Here is a 23,893-nt window from a genome sequence, read left to right as displayed (position 1 = left end):
CTAAAATGTTGATAAATGATTAATAAATTCATATAAAATGATATCAATTTTTTTTAAAACAAAAAAGAAAAAGAAAGGAAGAAATAATGGTGTAAAATTGTAAATTGTAATTTAGTGAAAACAAAATTCAAGTGGTAGATGGTAGTTGCTAGCTTGCAGCATCTACTGAAACTAAATGATGTCGTCGTTGTTCCTTAAACTCACCGCTCTCAGCAGCCGCCGCAGCCGCATCCTCCCAAGTTCAGTGTTCCACCCACGCTTCTTCTCCGGTAAACCATCACTTTACTCTCTCTCTCTCTCTATCACCAACCTTGACTCTGTTTTCTTCTTCCTTGTTGGGTTCTTATTATGGTTTTCTCTCTCTTTGCTTGTGCCACTTCTTTGCTGTGCTGTGTCATGTTTTTGCAGGTTTTGCAGAGGAGGAGCAAAGTGTTAATGTCCACTCTTCCAACACTGCCACAAACCCATGCTTCATTCACCCCACCGCAATTGTTCATCCCAATGCTCTCATCGGCCAGGTACTTCTTCTTCTTTTATTGGGGTTCTAGTGTTCTACCAAAGTTTCATCCTTTTCTCCATTATCCTAGTTTATTACACCTAATGTGATTTATTTAAGCTAATTGGAGATATTAGTTAGTTAGATACTTAAATTGATGTACTCCTGTATATATATATATATATATATATATATACTTTACTTGTAAGCAAATACCAGTAGTGAATTCACTATTGTTAGGGAGATCATATCGTTTGAATGAGAATTGTTTGATTTGGACCTTAATTTGTGTTCTATTAGACTCTGTCCCTGTTTTTTGTGGTACTGGTCAGTGGTCACTGGTCACCACTTGTTTGTTTAATTGCTTCTGTTAGTCAAACCATAAGATTTGAACGGGATGCGGAGATTATTTGTAGTTTAGAAGAAGTGTATCCAAACATGAATTCATGGTCTGTTTTTTTACCATAAAAAAGACAGACAGCTTCTGCCTTCTGATGTGCAATTCAGAAAGTAAAAAGAATGAAGCATAATGGTTTAAGGTAAAGAGCTTGGTGTTCGTTCTGGACACTTAATATGTACCTGTAGTTTGCATTGTTGTTTACTTTATTATTGTGTTTTGCGGTCTTCATTTGATATCAATGCGAATTTGCTGTGCACTCATATATTCACTTTTAAGTTTTCGTTGGGTCTCTTCTTGTTATGCTTAGGGGGTTTCCATTGGACCTTTTTGTACTGTGAGTCCCTCCGCGAAGTTGGGGAATGGTTGTCAACTGCATCCTGGAAGCCATATTTTTGGAAATACATATATAGGGGACAATTGTATGATGATGGCGTGAGTTCAATGTTATCCTATTATGTTCTTCTAAGTTTTTCTTCTTCTGAGTAGTTTGCTTTCATCGATTACATGATCATAATATTGTTTGGGGAATTCTGTTTGGCAGTGGTGCTATTGTTGGTGATGATTATCCTGGATGTACCGTCATTGGAAACAATAACATCATCGGGCATCATGCTGTGATTGGTGTCAAATGTCAAGATTTGAAATATAAGGTATGTTTCAGATTAATTAGTTTGGGGATTTTTTTTAATAATGTTGTGTTATCATTTTGTCAATTGTCATTTTCTATTGTACTATTAATATTACGGCATCCATATTATGAATCAATTTCAGTGTGTTCACAAATGTTATATGTGGCAAAGTCCTGTAATTCATGTTTTCCTTATTTTGGGAATATAATAAGTTTTCTAAATTTTACTTACCCTGTAGCTAGAGGATGAATGTTTCCTGGAAATTGGAGATAATAACGATATTCGGGAACATACTTCAATACACCGCTCTTCCAAGTCAACCAATAAGACTGTAAGACAATGGCTTTAGTAAATTGCTTTCGGAGAAAATATTTCACAGATGCACACACATATATACCCTTTTTACATTCTTACCGTCTTCATATGACTAGGTTATTGGTGATTGCAATTTGATCATGGGATCTTGTCATATTGCTCATGATTGCAAGATCGGTAACAACAACATTTTAGCGAATAATACTCTTCTAGCTGGGCATGTTGTGGTGGAAGTAAGCCCTATTCATAACCTACGCTACCTTTCATGATAAATTTTCTTTGGTTAATTTCCTGTGTATGAAGCGGGGATTGGAAAATAATTAATGTTTTTCATATGTAGGACTATGTTCACACTGCAGGAGCTACGGTTGTTCATCAATTCTGCCATCTTGGCTCTTTCTCTTTTCTTGGTGGTGGTTCTGTGGTACGTTTTACTTTGAATTTCATCGTTTCGAATTTTTCTGTTTGTAACAAAAAAAAAAAAAGATTGTTATGATATCATGTAAGGATAGTATACAACATCTAAGCCAATCAGAAAAAAGTTTATGAAGGCTGTGATTAGTAAGTATTGTATGAGGAATCTGGTTGTTCTTGATTTTGGAATTCAATAGAGCATTCTTGCTCATCGGGATGATTAATAGAAAGTTGATTAAACTGGGCCTGCTGTATTATTGATATCGAATTTTCCTTGTATAACTTGTTAAAGCAAATACTGTTACCATGCCAAATGATTTAACATTACTCAGGTGTGCAACTACAATGTCATGTTCTTACATAAATGAAGGTTTCACAAGATGTCCCAAAGTACACGATGGTAGCCGGAGAAAGAGCGGAGCTTCGGGGTCTAAATTTAGTGGGCCTGACTCGACGTGGATTCAGCACTGCAGAGGTTATACTAACAAAAATTTTAAAATTACTGGTCTTCAATTGTTTTAAGTGCAACTAAACTTTTATCTTGTTTAATAATCCAGATCAGGAGCCTTAAAGCAGCCTATCGGAAGATATTCATGCGTGCTGATGCAAATGCTGGGTCATTCGAGGACAGGCTTGCCGAAGTGGTATTTCTCTATTTTGCTTTGTCGCTTTCAGGTAACCGTGATCTGTTCGGTTGTTAAATCGTAAATTAAACTTATTTTCTCAGGAGCAACACGAGGAATTGACTTGTGTTCCTGCTGTACGAGCCATGTTGCAGTCTATTCGCAATTCTTTTGTAGAAGATCGTCGTGGAATATGCAAGTTTAGACACTGGAATGGCTCTTAAAGCATGCTTAGGTAAGATGCTTCAGAGGAGTGAGGACCCTCTTCTTTTCAAAATGAACTTGTAACCAAGAAACCGGATTATTTTCATAATCATTAATTAATTCTAACAAATTTTCAGTTTTGCAGAAGCAGTTTCTGCTGAAAAATACAAGTTCATGTGTACTAGTGTATACTATAATTACTAGCCAGGAGCTCTAAGGAAGTTGCTTCATTTTGAAGTGATTCTCTTCTTTTATTATAGAAGAGTTTGTTGTACTATTCAGAGCTTGTAGCATTAAGAGAATTTATTTATAACTCTCAAATTTTGTCTAGATTACTTTACTTTGGTGTAAATGGTTATTTTTCTACTTTAATCTTTTTTAGTCCCAACTTATTGGGATGCAAAGTGAGAAAGAATTGTGAATTCATTACTGGTATTTGTTTACAAGTAAAGTATATATATACATAGGAGTACAGGAGTACATCAATCTAACTAACTATTATCTCTAATTAGGTTAAATAAATCACATTAGCTGTAATACAAATGTATAAACTTCCAACATAAGTGAGCTTTCAAATGTTTCCTTAATTGAACTCCAAACAGAAGAAACACACGAATCCTATTTGGGGAGGTTTGGCAAATTCTTGAATTTGGAATGAAAAAATTGGGTTCACTTTGACCTTTGAAAGTGGGTAATTTCTTTTCTCTGTCTTTTGTTTGTCTCTATTAGATTCTTTCTCATTATATCTTGTTTAATCTGCAATATTTAAGAATTGCTGTTAATACCTTGATGTAGGTACGGAATATTTCCTTGTTCAATCTTGGACTATTTAAACTAACTAATTCAGAGTTCTTCGATGCAACATATATATACCAGAAAACTAAATGTTGTGGTAATTGATAGAGGAGTTTTGCTAACACTAATGAAGTTTTTGTTATATTTAAAGGAAGCACTGAATAGGAAAAATTTGAAGTTTTTGTTATATTTAATACATTAAAGAACAATTTCAATACAAAAATTTTTTTTATGATTCCTTAACCTGGTTTGATAAATCCTTCACAGAATGCTAGTCACAAAATAGAGAGAAGGCTATTATTGACCAATAATGGAAATGATATATCACCTTAATCCATATGAATTACATAGACCTAAACTTGTCATTGATTAACTCACTTGAAGAATAAAAAATATTATCATCATCAACCACATAACTCATTATTGATGTATAATGTAACATATTTCACACATTAATTTTTTGAGAAACAGAATATCCGAAAAAAAAAAGAGAGAGAATCACTATTAAATTTTTAATTTTTATTTAATGCGACCAGTTCATAATAAAAGTTGCTCATTTTCTCACTTTATTTACTTGATATCAATCCTAATATCCATGGTAATAATCCAATCCAATCTAGAATTTGAGCTTATAATATCAAAATTTCAATGTATATTTGTAAGCCTGAAGCCCGAACCATAAAATTGAAGCCTTAAAATAAATTATGAAATATTTATGAGCAAAAAAAAGAGGAGTAAAACATGATTTAGAAGAATCGAGGAGAGTGGAAAGTGTAAAACTGTGGTGTGGGCTAGCCATGTTGAGTTTTAATGTCGTCTTGTGCATGTAATAATTTATTGGTCAGCAATAGACTTTTAAATGGAACTCAGATCTGCAACAAATTGCTCTTCACCTATTAGACTCGAAGATACCGTGAGCAACTAAAAAACATCACTCCAGTACCAAAAAAAACATATTACTCATTCTAATTTGTACAAGGAAAATGATATATATATATATATATATATATATATATATATATATATATATATATATATAATCGCAGATATGATTTCTACATATTATTTTTTACATAAATCATCACATAATATATGTTAATATAATCAAATAATACTAAACAATAATTACATTTAGTTATAATTTTTTTATTTATTTTCTTCTCCCCATTCATTTTTCACCAAGCCATTACACTTTTTTTCGCCTCACACCAAAAGGAAAAGTTCTTAACGATCAATTTGAGATGTAACTTGTGGAAAGTGTAATCTACACAAAAAATCCTTTTTTGATTTAGGGTCAATTTGAGTTATCAAATACATATACCAAAGTGTTACTCTCTCCATCTTCGTTCCCCATGTGTCCTTCAATCCCTTTCATTATTACTGTTTTATCATTGTTATTTTAATTCAATGTCCAAAGTAATTATCTATATAATATTATCCAAGAGATAAAGAGATATGAATCTTACTGTTCTTCTAAATTATTCACTGGCATCAATAATTGATAACACTGTTAACCTAAAAATAAATATAAAACTAACATTGGTTGTGATATCAAGGTGATTAAGTTCAATAATGATAATGGTTCCCTCAATATAGTGCTATATCAACTCATCATTATATAAAGATTTAATTATTTTGTCTATTCGTATGATTACACTAAATCTTTAATGAAATTGTTTATTTCTTTTAATTTAATTTATATATCATATTAAATTTTATAATTAAATTTTTATCATAATAAAAATATTAAAATTAATAAAATATTTTATTAAATAAATAAAATATTCAATTAAATATTAGATATATTCATTTTATTTAACATAATATTTTATTAATTTTAATATTTTTTACGATAAAAATTTAATTATAAAATTTGATATAATATATAGAGATTTAATTAAAAAAATACGTAAGACTCTAATTAAAAATATAATGAAATTATAGAAATTGAACGAATAACTAAACCATATATATATATATAAACTATGGGAACAAGCTAAGATAATAGATTTTTCATGTGTATGAGAAACAACTCACGTTTTAATTTCCTCATCTGATTAATAATGATGATTCCTTAATTTCTGTTGCTTTTGACTTGAGGAAAGTGATTGATACCCCTTAGCAAAATTAGAAAGCCACTAATGCCAATAAGAAATCAACGAAAATAAATAAATAAATAAGATCCAAATTTTATAATTTAAAAAATATAAGTTTTTAATTAATTAAAAATATAAAAATATCTTTAGTTTTTAAAATATGAAATATTTAAACTTTTTTGTCTAAAATATATAAAAATAAATAGATTTTTCGAAAAGACTTAGATATTTCACGTTTTAAAAAGAGAGAGATATTTTTATATTTTTAATTAATCAATGATTTATTTATCTTTAAGATAAAAGATTAGAGACTTATTTATAGTTTTTTTAAAATTAAATATTAACGAAATTTAATTTTGACACTTTAATTTATATTTTAGACTTATTTATAATTTTTTGAAATCAAATATTAACGAAATTTAATTTTGACACATTAATTTATATTTTATTTTTTTATATTAGATTATATCAAATTCAAGATATCAAAATTATAAAAAAAATTAACCTACATTTATTTATTAATTTAGTCTGACAAATTAAAAACTAATTTACTGTATTTTTAAATTTTATTTAAAAGTTTATTATTAATTGATTATTAATTGTGCATCGATTTTCACTTTTGTTTGGTTAAATTTATTTATTTAGGTAACTATTAAATAATTAATATATTAGTTTATGCCAGAGGTGTATAGAGTTTAAATTAATATTTCAATTTAAACAAAACATATAGTTATCATGATCCTTCAACCCCACCAAGTGGTGCCTCTAGATTGAGAAAAATGCTATGTATCCTCTATACGTGCTCTCGATAAAAATGCAGCTGTAGCAAATTCAATGGTTGAATGTATAATTAATAATTATTATAATTGCTACTATATATATTTTGAGAATCCAAGTGCTTGCACATTGGACATTCAGTAAAAGTTTCACTTTGCTACTGGATTTTAGTGATGTAATCTATCTTTTTCAGCTTCAGTGGCCACATACTTTCACTTGATATAATATGACTGATTGATCATGATAAAAAAAAGGAGCATTTTTAATTTTTCATTTAATTAATGCTATGTATCAATTGTTTATATAATTATAAGAATAAGAGGAAAAATAAATTTTTATAAATTTATATTTCAAATATATTAATTTTTTTTAAAAAATATTAATAAAGTTTTTTAGAATAATAAATATAAACATATTTACACACTATTTTTATATTAATTTTCTATAACTAAAGTAAAAAATTCTAATTTAAATTAACTTATCTATATTTATTATTTTAAAAGATTTTATTAATATTTTAAAAAAAATAATATATCCAAAATATAAATATAATTTTTAAGAATTTATTTGTTACTTTATTCTAATATTATATATATATTGGTTGATTGATTGAGACCCTTGAACCAAACCTAACCCGTTCATTACCTTATCTTTTTTCCACATCCTATGTTTGAAAGTGGTGCTTCTTTTTCTAATCATATATACAGGAGTAATAAGAAATAATATTTGTTTTTATAAATAATTAGGAACACAATATACGATGTCACATACAGTATATGATGGCTGCTTAAAAAAAAAATAATTTTTCTTTGATAGAGATGTAAATTAACTTTGATTGAAGACTTTACTTCGAATGCAATAATGCAACTCATTCGATAATGAAAGTAGTGTAGGATGAGAAAAACAAAGGTTATTAGAAGATATAAATCCACATTCATGGTTTTTTGGTTAGTTTTAAGTTTAATTATTTTAATTTGTTAGTTCTTATAATTTTATTAAATTTTTAATTATATATATTAATTATATTTTTATATTGTTTTTAATTTTATAATTAAATCTTTTTTAATATATATAAAAATATTAAAATTAACTGAATATTTTTTTATAAATTAAAAATATCTAGAACTATAAAAATATAATTAGATCTTTAATCACATATTTTTTAAGATAAATATTTTATTAATTTTAATATTTTTGATATAAAAAATTTTAATTACAAAATTAAAAATAATATAAAAATTTAATTAAAAATTATAAAAATCTAATTATAAATAACAAAATAAAAAAATTAACTGAGTAATTAAACTTTAATTTTATTTCACCAATATTATCTTTAATATTTGATGGAGTTATAAATATATATCGATCTATATTATTATTATTATTATATATTTAGATGGTACTCCTCAAAGATATTGAAAGGACTGGTGACTGAGTAAATTAAATTACTAAGCAAAATAAAAATTAATTAATGGGGCTAGCTAGGCACATATATAACAAATTAAATATCATAGTATATAGAATTGGGTCAATAGTATCTTCTCTTGCAATAAGAAGATTCTTTCCCCTTAATAATGCCAAATGAGCCTTAGTTGAATGACTAGATATATATGAATATGAATTTTCAGCTGCAAGAATTTATTAATGCTCAACTTGAATTCTCTCTTTCTATTCAAATTCTATTATATCAAAAATGAAAGTCACAATCTGGACTTAAATTCTCCACAAGTTGGCTCATATATAATAATAACATGAAAATCACTAACTATTTCTTAACCCCAAACAGAAAGAAAATAAATTATATATAAATTTACTAGCTACTATGTATTAGGTAGGACAGCAGCTATTACTTAGATTCTTGATATATTTTCTTTATTTTTTTATTTGAAGAAAACTACAATTATTTTTAATAGGAGGCAATCTTGTTTAAGCTAGCTAGAAAATACTATAGCTAGCACTTTTAGTAGGTAAAAAAAAAAGGTACTATTTATTATTATTTTTTTATTTCTACAAAACTCGAACTTAATTGAGACCTAACATGTACAACTTAATCCAACCCTTTTTCCAACTATACCTTTTACTTTTTGTGATAATGATAATTAATTAATCTTTGTGGAAAGTGGCATGTTTTGATTATTATAACATAGTTGTCTTTATCAATCCCTTTACTAAACGGCATAGGAAATGCTGATAATTAACAAGTTAATTAATGGTAATATTAAGAAAGTGGACTAAATAAGAGGTAATTAATAACAACCTTTTAATATATTGTGAAATGTACATAAAATGCAGGTCCATTGATGATGAGTAAACTTAAGGGAAACCGCACAAGGGTTTCTAGCCTTGAATAAATTAAAGCAAGGTGTTTTGAACAAGAGGAAATTTATTGACTCACGAGTTGGAGAGTGGAATTACATTTGAAACATTCAAAATTTAAGTTGGCCGGATGAAACTTAAAAAAATAAGAAATTAAATTCTCACGTCCTCTTCACGTTTTTTTTTTAATATATAAATAAAATTATAAATATACAAAGGTATACGTTCTATAATTTCATTGCAAGTGATGATAGAAATGAATTAAGTTAACTCGTGAATCGATTTGAGTTTAGTTCGTCAATAATTTATGGTAAATTGAACTCATAATGATGAGTTAGGTTTAAACATACAAATGATAGTTTTTTTTTTCATAAGTTAAAATTTATGATACACGGACGCGGAACACGACACGAGACATTTCGATATACGAATTTTAAAATTTTATAAAACACGGGACACACGTATATATAAAATATAAAGTATATTTTAAAAAAAATTATAATGATATTTTATTATTTTATTGATATTAAAACATAAATTAAATTTTTTAATTATTTTTAATGTCTTAATTTTATTATATAAAGCATTTAAAATATTTTTTATTTTAATAAATAATAATATATACTATTTTTAAATTTATTTTAAGAATGCATGATAATATCAGGTTAGATATGCTGACATTTGTTGGTATTTAGGTGCGTTCATGTATGTTTGAAAAAGAATTTTTTATTTTTTTTATCAAAATATGGTTAATTGAACATAACAAATACACGTGTCAAACAAGTATTGTATTCGAAATGTATGGGACATACGGATAGGACAACTCAACAAAATCTCCGGTTATAATTAATATAAATTATATTTATGTTATCATATTGATGAATTAGGATACAATGGATGCAAACAGTCAATGACCGTATAATTAGGGTGAACACAAAATGTATTTGGAATAGAAAAGAGAAATAATTCAGAAAAAACAAAAGATGTATTAAAACATTTTTCATTTCACATAATTTACTAATAAATTACAAGGATTATTTTCTTTTTATATTTATACTATTTCGAGTAAAATGTAACATCTTATTAGTATATATAATTCTTTGTGGGCCCAATTATATTATTCTCATTCCATTTAGCCGTAAGTCCAAATCAAATCTCTTAAACCAAATTTATATTTAAAGAATTGATTAGCTTTACTCTTCTCACTGCTGTTGTTACCCCAAAGGGCAAGTAATGTTAGTTGAATGCAATTTCAAAGTACTTCTTTTCTGTGATATTTCTCTTTCCACATAGACCTAATACCTCCCAGAGAATATTTGGATCACCAAATAAAATCAACCAATATAGTTGTCTTATTAATTATGACATTAAATGTTCATCATGCCTATGTCAATAAAATTAAGAGTCATACATAGAAACATGAGTTTTTCTAGGAATGACTATTAAGGTTGAATGTTTAGTTTAGTCTACTTTCTCCTAAAACTATATATATTTTAAATTTCCGTGTTTGTCGTGAAAAAATTATGTATTTTCTCTATTTATTTCTCTTAAAAAAATTTGTATCTATTGTAGAAAAATTATTTGAGTTTAGATAAATAAGTTTCTGTGTTCGTTCGAGTAAAAAATTTTGTTTTTTTTTTTCTTATTTCTCCTAAAATCATTTGTGTATATTAATGAAAATTGTGTTTATCTTAAAAATTTCAGTGTCAAATAAAAGAATTTATGCATTTTCTACCTATGTTTATCTTTAAAAAAATTTGAAGTATATAATTAATATATATTTTTATATTATTTATCGTAAAAATTATACGTGTATTAACGAGAAAAAGAGAAAGAGTATAAAAAAATATAGAATACTATAAAAGAGACAGATGTGGAATAAATATCTAAAATTGATTTCCTAATATAAATTTTTATTCTCTAAAAATATTTAAGAATTAAAATTGGACACATTGATTGACGATAAGAATAATTTTTGAGGACTTTAAATAATAAAATTTGTTGGAGGCCAAAATATCCAATTAAATTTTTTTTGGAAATAAGTTTGGATATTTAATATGGTTGTGACATGCCTACTTTTTTTTGGAACACAGAATTTGTATTTTCATTCACAAATTTTTCTGTTTTGTTTTTTATTTCTGTGATTTTTTTTCTAAATATTTTTTTATGCCTATTTTTCTTTGAATTTTTGTGTGTGTTTCGTTTTCAAAATTTGTGTATTTATCATCAAACGTATTTCGGTTCGGTCCAATGGCGCATCGTTTCGGTCCGGACGGCCGACCCAACGAGATCATAAGATCCGAACCGAGAGAAATATTCGAATATTCCTTTTTTTCTGGCAAGGCACATGATACCCTAGAGAGAAAAACTTTTTGAAAGATAAGTCTGACCCTGTGGGGTCTGCTCTAGGAGCAGAATATATAAGAGAAGGCCTTACCTCCCACGGTACGTTAGTATCCACTCATTTTTACTGTCATCTGTACGAATTTTGACTTGGACGTTGAAATTCTTTTACAGGTGACTCCCCTTTTATATCACAATAGCTTGGAAGATCACAAAACTCCAACTCTTCACCCTTCGCTCACCTTACTAATCTGACCTGTTCGGCAACCGAACCACCAAACAAAAAGATTTATGCATTTTTTTTCTTTATATACTTTTCTTAAAATATTTGTATTTATTGTCCAAAAATTGTGTAAACAAGTTTCTTTGTTTGATCAAAATATTGTTGTTTGTGTGAAAAAATGGTGTTTTTCGGTTTTCTTTTTTTTTTCAAATTTTATGTATTTTTGTTAAAAATTTTCTGTCTTAAATACTTGTCTTAAGCTTTTCTATTTATGTTACATCAACCTAGCTTATTTTCTCTTTGAATGTAGAATTTTGATGTTTTCATTCACAAATTTTTATATTTTTTATTTTTGTGCTCTTTGTCTAATTTTTTTAACCTTTTTAAAATATTTTTTGTTTTTCTTGTTTATTCTTGTTCTTTTTTCATAAAATAAAAAAAAACTAAAAGAAAACACAGAAGGAAGAAAAGATGCACCAGAGCAGGAAAAGAAAAAAAAAACAACAAAAAGAAAGAAATTAGAAATTTAGAATTGTAAATGCCTGAGTAAAAAAAAGGAAAAATATAATTAAAAGTATTTAATTGAACTTTATTATAAATATTATTATTGGTCACTGAGTATTTCTATTAATATTTATAAAAAAAAGAAAAAGTATAAGGAGTCAATGGAGTATTTGAGGTATAGAGATATTAGATGTTTATTATATTCTTGGTATTCGGATGGTTATTCTGAATAATATGAGTGTATTGTATTTGAGAAATTAGTAGTATTTTACTTTGGATGTTTATTTTTTAACATATATTAGACCAAATAAATAGTTCATTGTACACATTGTCTAAATATTCTATTAACTCTCCTTAGTAGGGTTAAAAAAAATTCTTTTTTATTTATCTTACAAAGATTGACACTATAGTATATTTGAAATATTTGCGATGTTAGATCCATAAAACATGTCAGTTACATGTTCCAATAACCATTACAGTACACACAAAAATGCATTATTCTAATAATATCTGAATCAAAATTGAATTAATTATATTTTGATAAGTTCTTAATATAGGTGAAATCTAACTTATAGCTAGAAACTAAAAAATTCAGATAGGTAAATTAGAGCATACGCTTAGCTATATGAAAGTATTTATTATGTAGACTTTGACTAATTGATCCAAGTCTAAACTCCATATGTAATTAAACACACAAGAAGGGATTCATTCCCATCAATACGTTGATATTCTAATAAAATGTTATAAAATTTTGAATTAACTTAATATATTATCATAATATTTTATTTTAATATATATTATAATTTAAAAATACAAACAAATATGATTATTTAATTTGATTATATATTTATTGATGTTTGAATTTGAAATTTGGCAAGCCAAAATAATATGATATAATTCAACAACATCTATAGTGCAAAAAAATTGATTCGAACAAAATTTAATTGTACTTAATATAATTAAACAGATCTCTCCTGTATATAAAAATTGTTAACCATCAACAATCAATTAATATAGATTTTGGATCTGCAATTTATGAATGGTCAAATTAACTTCCAACAATAATCCAAGATAGATAGATACACGTGTACCGTTAATAGATCCAGAGACACAAATAACCCATATTCTGAAATAATAAGATAGGGAATCTATCTATTATCTATATATCCTTGTGAGCACGATTATTCTTTTTCTTTCAAAAAAAATAGTCAAAATTTATTTTATTTGGTATGTATTAATTTTAATAGTAATTGATGAATATTAAATAACATAAATTTTAAATATTTTTTATTTTTTTTAACTGATAAAAAGTTCGGAAAGTAAATAAGGAAAATAAGGAAAGTAAATTTTGTAAAAAAATAAAAAATAAAAAGATTAAATATCGAAGAATAAACTATCTCCAAGCAACGAAAAATTCTGTCCAATTTCATAAACCCCACACTCATGATATATACCTCCAAAACACATCTCTTATTGCTGCTTTCTCAATTCTTCTCTTCTTCATTCTAATTATTATTATCATCACACACAAGAATGGGGAGGAAGTGTTCACATTGTGGGAACATAGGGCACAATTCAAGAACATGCACAACATCACCTATGATGATGATGATGAGAGGAGGAACAACAAATAATAATAGTTTTGTAGGGCTTAGGCTCTTTGGGGTTCAACTTGATATATCATCTTCATCATGTTGTGTTGCAATGAAGAAAAGTTTTAGCATGGATTCATTGCCCTCTTCATCTTCAACAACTACTACTACTTCTTCCTTCTCATCTTCAAGATTACCCATTGATGATAACATCACCCTCAACAACAACAATAATTCTTCTGCTTTTGGCTACCTTTCAGATGGTCTCATCGTTCCCCCGCAAGACAGGAAAAAGGGTATTTTTATTATCAATAATCATCATAATTTAATTACAATCTTCGATCTCAAACAATCTTCACATATTAATAATGTCGTCTATACTAATTAGATTTTCTTACTTTTAGATAAAATCTATTTTTTTGTCTTTAAAATTTGTCCAAAATTTTTTAAAATACTTTTTAGTTTTATTTTGTTTTAATTTTGTTCAAAAGAATTTCGATTTGTATTAAATATATTTTTGACAGCTAAATTTTTAAAAAATTTAAGACTAGTTCAATAATAATACATGATAAATATCCCTAATTTATTTGTGTTGATGGTTATTCTTGTATAATTATTATTGAATTGGTCTTAAATTTTTAAAAAAATTAACCGTCAGAGATATATTTAATGTAAATAAAAAATTATGGAACAAAATTAAAACAAATAAAATTTATGAATATTTTTAATAAAATTAAAAAATAAAAAAATATTTTACTCTTTATTTTATAATTCTTATCTTTCTATGTTTGTATATTATATATATTCATCTTTCATCAACATATATAGATTTACATAGTGTATGAAATGGTTTAGGAAGTATATAGTGTATGAAATGGTTTAGGAAGTATGGAGTATATATATAATAGCTGTTTAATTTTTATTGCAAAATAAATTAAACTTTATCATTGTGTTTATTCTCATCTATGATTTTATATTCATGAATTAATATAACATTCAATTTTTCTGGGATATAATCATAATATTATTATTATTATTATTACTATTTAGGAGTACCATGGACAGAAGAAGAGCACAGAACTTTCCTGGTTGGACTTGAGAAACTAGGAAAGGGTGACTGGAGAGGAATATCTAGAAACTATGTGACCACAAGGACTCCAACCCAAGTTGCAAGCCATGCTCAAAAATACTTTCTCAGATTGGCAACTATCAATAAGAAGAAGAGACGCTCAAGTCTCTTTGACTTGGTATGTATACTACTTCTTACTTTTTTTTTGCTTATACTACAATTCTCCATTTCTTTACATAAATTTGAAATTAATTAATTAAACAGAGGATTTTTTTTTTTTACAAATTTATTAACATCTAAAAGTCAATGTATATATTTAGAAGTAATTTGTATTTAGATATGTTGGTTACTTTTTATTAATGCAATAATTTGCTTAAAACTTATATCTATGGTATAAATATACAATCACGTTATTTGTATATAAAAAAAATTAATCACATTATTTGTATATAAAAGAAAATAAAATAAAATTGTTCGCATAAAATACAAATTAAAATATAAAATATACATTAAAAATAAATTAAATAATATATATATTTATATATGAGTACATAAAAATTGATTTGGTATATATGTATATATAATATTTTTTATAAAGATAATAATTATATTGATGGTCTTAATCGGGATTATATTGTTTATTTTACAAAAAATTAGCCATCCAATTAATTATTTATATAAAATGTATTATAAAATATAATAAAAATATATAAAATACCATATGAATTTATAAACAAATACTATTTTTAATAATAATGCATAGTATTTTGAATCCCAATAATTGAAGTTTGTAATTGGTGGATATGGCAGGTTGGCATAGGCAACAATAACACAAAAACAGAATTTCATGATGATGTTGGTGGCATATCTAATTGCAAATCAGGAGATAATTCAAGTGTAATTGTTTGTAATGAGTCAAAATTAGAAGAAGTTGTTGAGAATAATGACATTGATCATGCCACTCTATCACTTCTAGGGCGCCTTACCCCATTTCATCAAGAAATCAAATCAGATAATGACCTAAAAGTAAAAACCATTAACCATGATAATTATAATCATAATCATCAACATCAACATCAAGCTCAACCATTTTGGCCTCATCATCAACAACACATGAATTCTTCGTCGACAGTGCCTGATTTGGAGCTCACTCTTGCAGCCCCAGAAGATCAAAATAAATCAACATCCCCCAGTTCCTTCTTTTTTGGTCCAATTAGTGTTACTTAAACCAAATTATATTAAGGTTTACATGTTATTAATCACTCTTTATATTAATATTCCTTAGGGAGATATGCACCCTTTTAGGGATATACACCACTTATAATTATTTATGCAATAATAAGATATTTTAATTTGATTATATACTAATTAAATTCTTTGTATAGTACTTCAATAGATATGTATATTCAATTGAATAATTTATCTACTATATCATGTCATGGACATCTATACCCTATTCATGGAATTATATTATTATTATTGTTATTAGTTTTTCAATAATCTTGTGAAGTGCTTTGCTATGTCAATGACTCAACATGTTAGAGACATATGATGGGAAAAAGAAACAAGTGATTGGACAAAGATTCATTGATCAACTCCTACCTTTTGGCGCTATACAACTTTGTTTTTTCAATTAAAAGAAGAAAGTTTCGATAAAGTAGTAAAGTTTTATTGTGTGTTGAGAAGATTTATGGACCACTTGTAGTGGCCGTCTAGCTTTTAATATAAATATAATTAAGATAATATTATATACGACTAAGTCATTTTAAAAATTAAATTTAATTAAATTGGTCTAATAATTTAAGAATGGCTAATCAGAAATTTTAACCAAAGAAAAAAAATTAAGCATTCATCAATCAACATATAGTTAATTACAAAGAAACGGGAAACATGTGTCGGACACATTTTCAAGATGAATAGTGAGTTGCTCTATTCTTGTTGAGTGATGATGATGATTATATAATATTATAATTAGTCCAATAAAACCTTAGCATAAATATAGGAACGCTTGATCAAACTAACTTGTATTACATGAAATAATGGTTTTCTATAACAATAAAGTAATGTAACTAAGTTCGTGATTTTTGAGAGTGATTAAGAGTATGCATATATAAACTAAGAAATTGCAAATTTGGACCTATACATTAATTTGGATAGGGATTTTATATAAACTAATAAATAAAATAAAATAATAAGTCATATTTTCTGTACATAACCATGTTATATATATATATATATATATATAATATATATATATATATATATGTATATATATAATTAATTACTCAATTAATTATTTATATAAAATATATGTTAAAATATAAAATATATATTAAAAGAATATGAAATAATACATATATATTTATATATAAATATATAATAATTAATTTAGTAACTAATTTTTTATGTAGACGTAATATTTTTGTTTACCAAAGTAATAATCTTTGAATTATTATTTCTTATTTCTCTTTAAGGTAAGGATATCGCCTGAAGTTACATGATATTTACTGAACACTTTTTTATTTGTCAATTGTCATGTTCATGGTAAGTTAATAATGTTTCAAAAACAAGGTTATTACTGCCAGTAGTGATAGAAGACTAATATTAATCTAAGGCCAATTAAATTAATCTAAGAAGACTAATAAATTTTATTATTTTTAACCATCAATTACTCAGTATTTTCTGTACATCAATTCAGAAAAAACTCAAATGCAATAAAATGTTAAAGACCTAATACTGATAATTTAAAATTGTTGGCCACTAAAACTTTCTCAATTATTACACATGTATGTATCGAGTTAAAAGACACAAACTTAATAATTTATTGTAAAAATGTTTATCCAAAAGTATTTTTACTTAATAAATAATTTATGTTATAATTAATATTTAAAGGGAACTAACGTAGGTACCATCTTTAGGTTGACAAAAAGTCAAAAAAAAAATTGTCATATCCGATAGAAACACGTGGCTTTAAGGTAATATAGCCAATTTATTTTGGTTAAAATTTTCCATGTTAATTCAATTGAATATTCACTCCTTAGTGCTACTAGTATTGAATTGTCTCATATAAGTTTAGATGATTTAGTGGTTAGTTCACTAGTTCGTTTAAATAAGATTAAAAGATTTGAATTTCATTTTGCATGTATAGTAATTTATTGTTTACTGACAAATTTTTAAATAAAATTCAGATTCATAACGAATTAACTTTTAATCTGTCGAAAATAAAAAATACAGTTTGAAAACTAAAAAAAGTATTGAATTCACCGATCGAACTCATGTATCACATGTATGATGCTCATAATAATATCTAGTATACTACCAGTACTGTTACAAGTTTAAGTAATAAGGATGTGTTAACCTTTCACTTTTTATTTCTAAAAACAGATGCTTTCTTGATTTTCAATCTTATAGAAAGTCCCAAGAACTAGGTAAAGGAATAATGCTAGGTACACATGTACACCCAGCGTTATTAACAGCAACTAAGAATTTGACGTTTTTTTAGTTGAAATTTATAATATTATTCCGTTAAGAAAAAAGAAGAGAAAATAACAATAACTATTTGGTGACTAATGGATAACTTTAGCTTAAAAATTAGAAATTAAAACCAAAAAGTTAATGTGTCTATACATATATGTTGAAAATTTTTCTTAATTTTTATACATTTTCTATTCAATAAATTCTTTAAAAACTTATCTCATCTAAAACAATTTTTTTTTTTTTATATTTGACACCTTAATAAGTTGTCTAATGACACTTGTTAGTAATAAAATTCTATATTTATTTATTTACTTTATTTTCTTAGCTATTCCACATTTATACTTCATCTCAACGTACGCGGCAGGAAAATTTTTTGTTGAATTGTCAAATTTAACACTAATAATGATGGACCCACAATTATTCCCTTGAAAAATAAACTTTGGACTTAGAATTAAGATGATGAATTGATCTTATGCCTTAAAGAATTATTCTTAATTATAATATATAACTCTTCAAAGTATACATAGAAGGAATATCCAAAGTGTGGATCTGGGTATTATATTTGTGTGACCACAAAATAGACGCATATAGGAATTTTGACTATAAATGTTTGAAGATAATGGATTGAGTGAAAATGAAACTTGTCCACAAATAAATCTAAAGGAGAATATGCCGATTCAACCTACTTGGGACATTCTATCATGAAAATGCCTAGCATTTTGTCTTCATTATTATTAAGTTGAAAATCAATTCAAGGGGTTTATTTGGTGACTAATGAGAAGGAAAAGAAAAGACTTCATCATTTGAGTTTCTTTGCATTATGTATATGCTACTAAATTGCTTTTTGTATGTATGTGTTTTCTTTCCATGATGAGTAGTTTCTCACATGAATATACATTATTTATTCTAGATTCGAAGTCAAGATTTGGCTCATTGAATAATTAGTGAAGATAAATCATGTTTGGAAGTTTGAAATTTTGTTAATTACTTCTCAAGAAGATACTTGAGAAGTCAATTGAAATTTTACAATGTTATTATTATTTTTTTTGGTTTGTGTATCTTTCAGTCTAACAGATTAAAGATTAATCTGTCGTGAATCTAAGTTTTATTTAAAAGTATTTTGTTGGTCAATGAGTTATTATATGCACAAGACAAAGATTAAACTTTTGACATTTGTTTAAGCAGATGAGTGAATTGATCACTCGACCAATCTAAATTGGTTTAAAACATTACTATTATTACATAACAAGTACGCAATTATACAGGGTATAGCTACATAGTGGTAAAGGGGGACAATGACCCCTAATTTTAATTTTTTATATATAAATTATATGTAAATTTTAGTTTGATTTTCTTTAAAATTTTATTTTAATCTTATTTTATTATGTAAATATTTTTAGTCTCTCTCTATAATATTTTATCTAGTTCTACCCCTACAATTATAATGCTTTTAGCCAACCAACAATAAGTAGTAGAAATAAAATAATAAAGAGGAGCCATAATTCCTCTTGACCATTAAACTGGTTTAATACATTCATTTTTTTTTAGAAGTTCCTCGTAATTTAAGAATATGATATTGATGATATTTATAACAAGAGAAAGACTATTGAGGTAAGCAATATTTAATTTTGTCCAATATATAATAACTAATTTCATTTTCTCTCTAAAAAATTTGAGTTGATAATTAAAAGTGATATCCAAAAATAATTAATTCTAATAGTTTTCTAATATTTTTCTTGTTTTAATTTAATTGCAAATTATTTGTCCCATGCAAAAGGTTTATTATAATTTGTAATCAAATTAAAACAATTGTAAAATATGATCAAAATTGTTTGTAATTTTTTTAAGAAAAAAATTCTTTAAGTTTCAAATAATTTATTAGTAAATTATTACTCAAATATTGAGTATACTAGAAGTCTACAAGAACTAAAATTTCATTGCACTTCACTACTTCAGCAATAATAATGGTCAAAATTAAATCAGATGAATTCCATTTTACATAAATGATACTTTTCTGTATCATATTATAAACCTAAGTAAGTGGAATGTTGGAGTAGATAAATTAACCAATGATAAGTTAATTAATTTTATCTAATAATCATAAACATATATATATATATATATATATATATATATATATATATATATAAAATCATTTATCTTTTATTTTTAAAAATTAGTTTGATAGATTTTACTACATAATTATGATTTAAATAAGAAATGTCATATATAATTGTAAGCACTTTTTATATATTATGACCCCTCCTCAACTAACAATCCATGTCTTCTTTACTTCCTGTAACCATCTGTGAGTTGTCCTATTGTTTGGAATTTTTCACTCGAATCATTCTTTTTTGTATATATTACATACATACTTGTTCGATTAATGTTCACATGATAATTTTGTGGATGATAAGATTTTGTTTCTTATATATGGACAACACAACTACTATATGTGAGAAGTTAAATATGACATCACCAACACTCAACAACAACAACAACAACAACATTGTTATCAAATACTCACACCAATTTATTTATAATAATTAACTTTATATATTATAGGTCTTGCTTCAATTTTAATTTGTTGCCAAAATTAGTTACGATGGGTCATGTTTCATTGCATGTAAAATATGTACCTTGCTTAGCTTGGTCCCCCTAAAAGAATACACAAAAACTTATTCAACTTGACAAATAATGATTTTCATATGAATAAATAAAAACTGGACCAACAATGACACATTTTGTCGCATTCATTGATTTAATTTGTCCGATAATTTAGCATTGATAAGTTACTATCTTAATTCCTCAAAATCAAGGAAAATTGCATCCATATGAAGCTGCACATGAAAGCAAACAAAATGTTCAGCGACGAATGAGTTATTAAACTCTTGTCCATTTTGGGACATCATGAACTGCTATTTATAGTCACTACTCATGCATTATGAAAGTGATACATATATATTATATACTTATATAGTGATTATTATCTTGAGATATATATATATATATATATATCCACTTTCCTAAGTTACAACAAACTTAAGAAAAATAATATATAAGGAGAGGTTGGAAATTATGGTTCTAAAAATCGAAATGGATAAGCCAGTTCAATTCGATTAACTGAAAATCAACCACAAATTTGGTCTGTTTCAAAATAAAAGTGTTTGGTAGCTAATTGTTTAAAAATAAAAAAATCAGATAATCAGTTAAATTGGTACGATATTTTAGTGATTAACTGATTTAAGATAATAAATTAAAAAAATAATTTATTTAAAATATATATGAAAATATTATTTTATTATATTCAGTTTGATCCTATAAATTTTAGTTAAAACTTTTAAATTTTTAATTTTACCTGTTCCCGATAATAAATTTGGTTTTCAGAAATTTGCTGAAAATCAATTACTATACCATATTATATATTACTAATAATTAGTAATGAAGGATAATTTCTAATCCCTACTATATATTAAGAACCTTTCAATAGAAGAGAGATTTTTAGATATGGTGTCAAAAACTTGATTAATTAACCTAATTAATAAGGACAAATTCTAAAGTGAGAACGAAATTGTTGCCACCAGTTCAATGCATAACTGAAAACTTGGTAAAACTAGACATTCTTGAACTAATATTTGAAATAAGTTTAGGTGAAACTTGAAAGAAACTATTTTTTTGATGAATAGATCAAATTGATGAGTTAAATGTATAAAGATCTTTAAGAGTGTATTTATTTACAGGCACAAGATATTAAGATAAAAGTATAAAGACATAAAATTATATTTAAAAAATATAAAAATATTAATAAGAGATATAATTTATTTTTTATTTTTTTAATTATTTTTTTATCAAATTTTTATAATTATATTACGTAATTGTCTTTATATATATTAAATTAGTGTATTCTAATAGAAAAATACAAAAATACTAATAAAAATATATTTTTTTATTTTTATAATTATATTTTTTATTATTGTATTTTTTTAATTTTTTATTAAAAATAAAATAAATTTTTTTATAACTTATTTTAATATATTATTAAATAAAATATAAAAATACTAATTTTTATATATCTATTTTTTATATTTTATTTTTAATATTTGTCTTTATCTTATTTTTAAAGGTGAATTTTATGGTGTCTTTTATTATGATGTTTAAATTGTCTAATTTATTTTTAAAAATAAAAAATAAAATATTTAAAATAAAAAATAAAATATTTAAAATTTATTAAATATTATCTATTTACCTTTTTCGGTAAGTTAGGCACAATTTTAAAAGTATTGGAGCATTCACCATTTTTAAAATCAAACTCAGCATAATGTAATATATAATAAGAGGAGTGTTAAATAAGTAATAAATTTTGTGATTTATAATTATTAATTAATTATTATTAATATTTTTTGTATAAAATTATATCTAATAATATAAAATTACTTATTTTTTTTACTGATTAAGTGTTGATCAAATTTTAATAAAATTTCTGTTTCCTAAACTTTCTCGCATAATAATAATAATAATCATTGAGAACAGAAGGACCACAATAACTTTTGTTCTTACTCTTCTGGTGGGGAAAAATTAAATGCCGTCGCATTCTCCACTGATGAATATCATTTTCAATGTGGTGTTTTTATTTCCTAACAACTTTATATACTTTGTTTTATTGGTTCCATCATTATTATGACATATACAATAATTTTAATCATATTATTTTGTCTCGAATGAAATTAAAACTTGTGTTTTGTGGTAACTAATTTCCACGTTATATATGGTATGTCATATATATATATATATATAGGAAAAGTCTAAGGGCCAGCAGTTTTATTGAATTTTGGCCAGCATTTAATAAGCAGAAAAAGGTGAGCCATTGAATAAAATATCACACCAATCTCACACCATCAGCTAACAATCACAAAAATTACTGACCCCTAACATTACTCATATATATATAATTACTTCATTCATCACCATCTGTATATCATTATTCAGCTGCACGTATAGATCAGATCCTAGCTTTGATTCTGATACTATATCAGAAAACATTATTGGATAAAAATTTATTTGCAGAATTTTGAAAATATAAAGTATTTATTCTTAGTTCATTAGTAATAAAATTTTTACAGCAAAGTTCATTATTAATTACTCGTTCTTTCTTTCTTTTTTTTTATTTTTTTAAAGAAACCTTTTTGTTAAAATAAAAATCTGGAGAATATCCTATATGCCCTTTTTGCTTGATGTTGATTTCTGAATCAGACGAAAACAATATATTTTTTTTCGGGGACTCAAAAACAATAATAAATAGCCTCGATGAACACATTAACTGGAATTGGCAGAGCGCATTTTCAGTGTCCATTTCGTGCTTTCTCTATTTAATATATAATTACTGAAATTTTTTTCTTTAAGAAAGAAAATGCAAAAATTTGATGAGGTACAGTACATCACAACATATAAAAAGAAGAGAATCAAAATGGATTTTTTTAGAGAAAGTATAAAATATTAGTTTTAGTTAATTAATGTTAGTTACTTTTTTTATTTTAAAAACCTATTTTTTAAAAGATTTAGATTTAGACTTTATAATTTATGATTAAAATTAAAGAATTATCATTTAAAATTGTTAGAAAGG

The 23,893-nt window shown here is 25.5% G+C and overlaps 2 protein-coding genes across 7 annotated transcripts; both read left to right on the top strand.

The window, feature by feature from the left end:
* The first annotated feature begins 111 nt into the window (after positions 1–111).
* On the top strand, positions 112–3,561 carry LOC112802021 (probable acyl-[acyl-carrier-protein]--UDP-N-acetylglucosamine O-acyltransferase, mitochondrial). 6 transcript variants are annotated; one of them, XM_025845009.3, is made up of 11 exons: positions 112–269; positions 409–518; positions 1,204–1,328; positions 1,438–1,546; positions 1,764–1,856; positions 1,957–2,073; positions 2,181–2,264; positions 2,625–2,729; positions 2,812–2,898; positions 2,982–3,112; positions 3,227–3,561. In XM_025845009.3, exons 1-10 carry the CDS (start codon positions 176–178, stop codon positions 3,099–3,101), a joined length of 1,044 nt encoding a protein of 347 aa, XP_025700794.1. In that variant the 5' UTR covers positions 112–175; the 3' UTR covers positions 3,102–3,112; positions 3,227–3,561. The 6 variants fall into 6 exon arrangements, with proteins under 6 accessions (XP_025700794.1, XP_025700793.1, XP_025700795.1 ...); XM_025845008.2 differs by having other exon boundaries at positions 3,219–3,561; XM_025845010.3 differs by having other exon boundaries at positions 2,812–2,929; positions 3,033–3,112; positions 3,219–3,561.
* A 9,766-nt stretch (positions 3,562–13,327) lies between these two features.
* LOC112802020 (uncharacterized) lies at positions 13,328–16,169 on the top strand. The gene is made up of 3 exons (XM_025845007.3): positions 13,328–14,023; positions 14,778–14,974; positions 15,607–16,169. Exons 1-3 carry the CDS (start codon positions 13,669–13,671, stop codon positions 16,021–16,023), a joined length of 969 nt encoding a protein of 322 aa, XP_025700792.1. The 5' UTR covers positions 13,328–13,668; the 3' UTR covers positions 16,024–16,169.
* Positions 16,170–23,893: the final 7,724 nt, after the last annotated feature.

The sequence above is a fragment of the Arachis hypogaea genome, chromosome 5 (assembly GCF_003086295.3).
Source record: "Arachis hypogaea cultivar Tifrunner chromosome 5, arahy.Tifrunner.gnm2.J5K5, whole genome shotgun sequence".
Lineage (NCBI taxonomy): Eukaryota > Viridiplantae > Streptophyta > Magnoliopsida > Fabales > Fabaceae > Arachis > Arachis hypogaea.
Note: the sequence above shows the minus strand (reverse complement) of the source record. Positions and strands in the feature narration are given on the sequence as shown.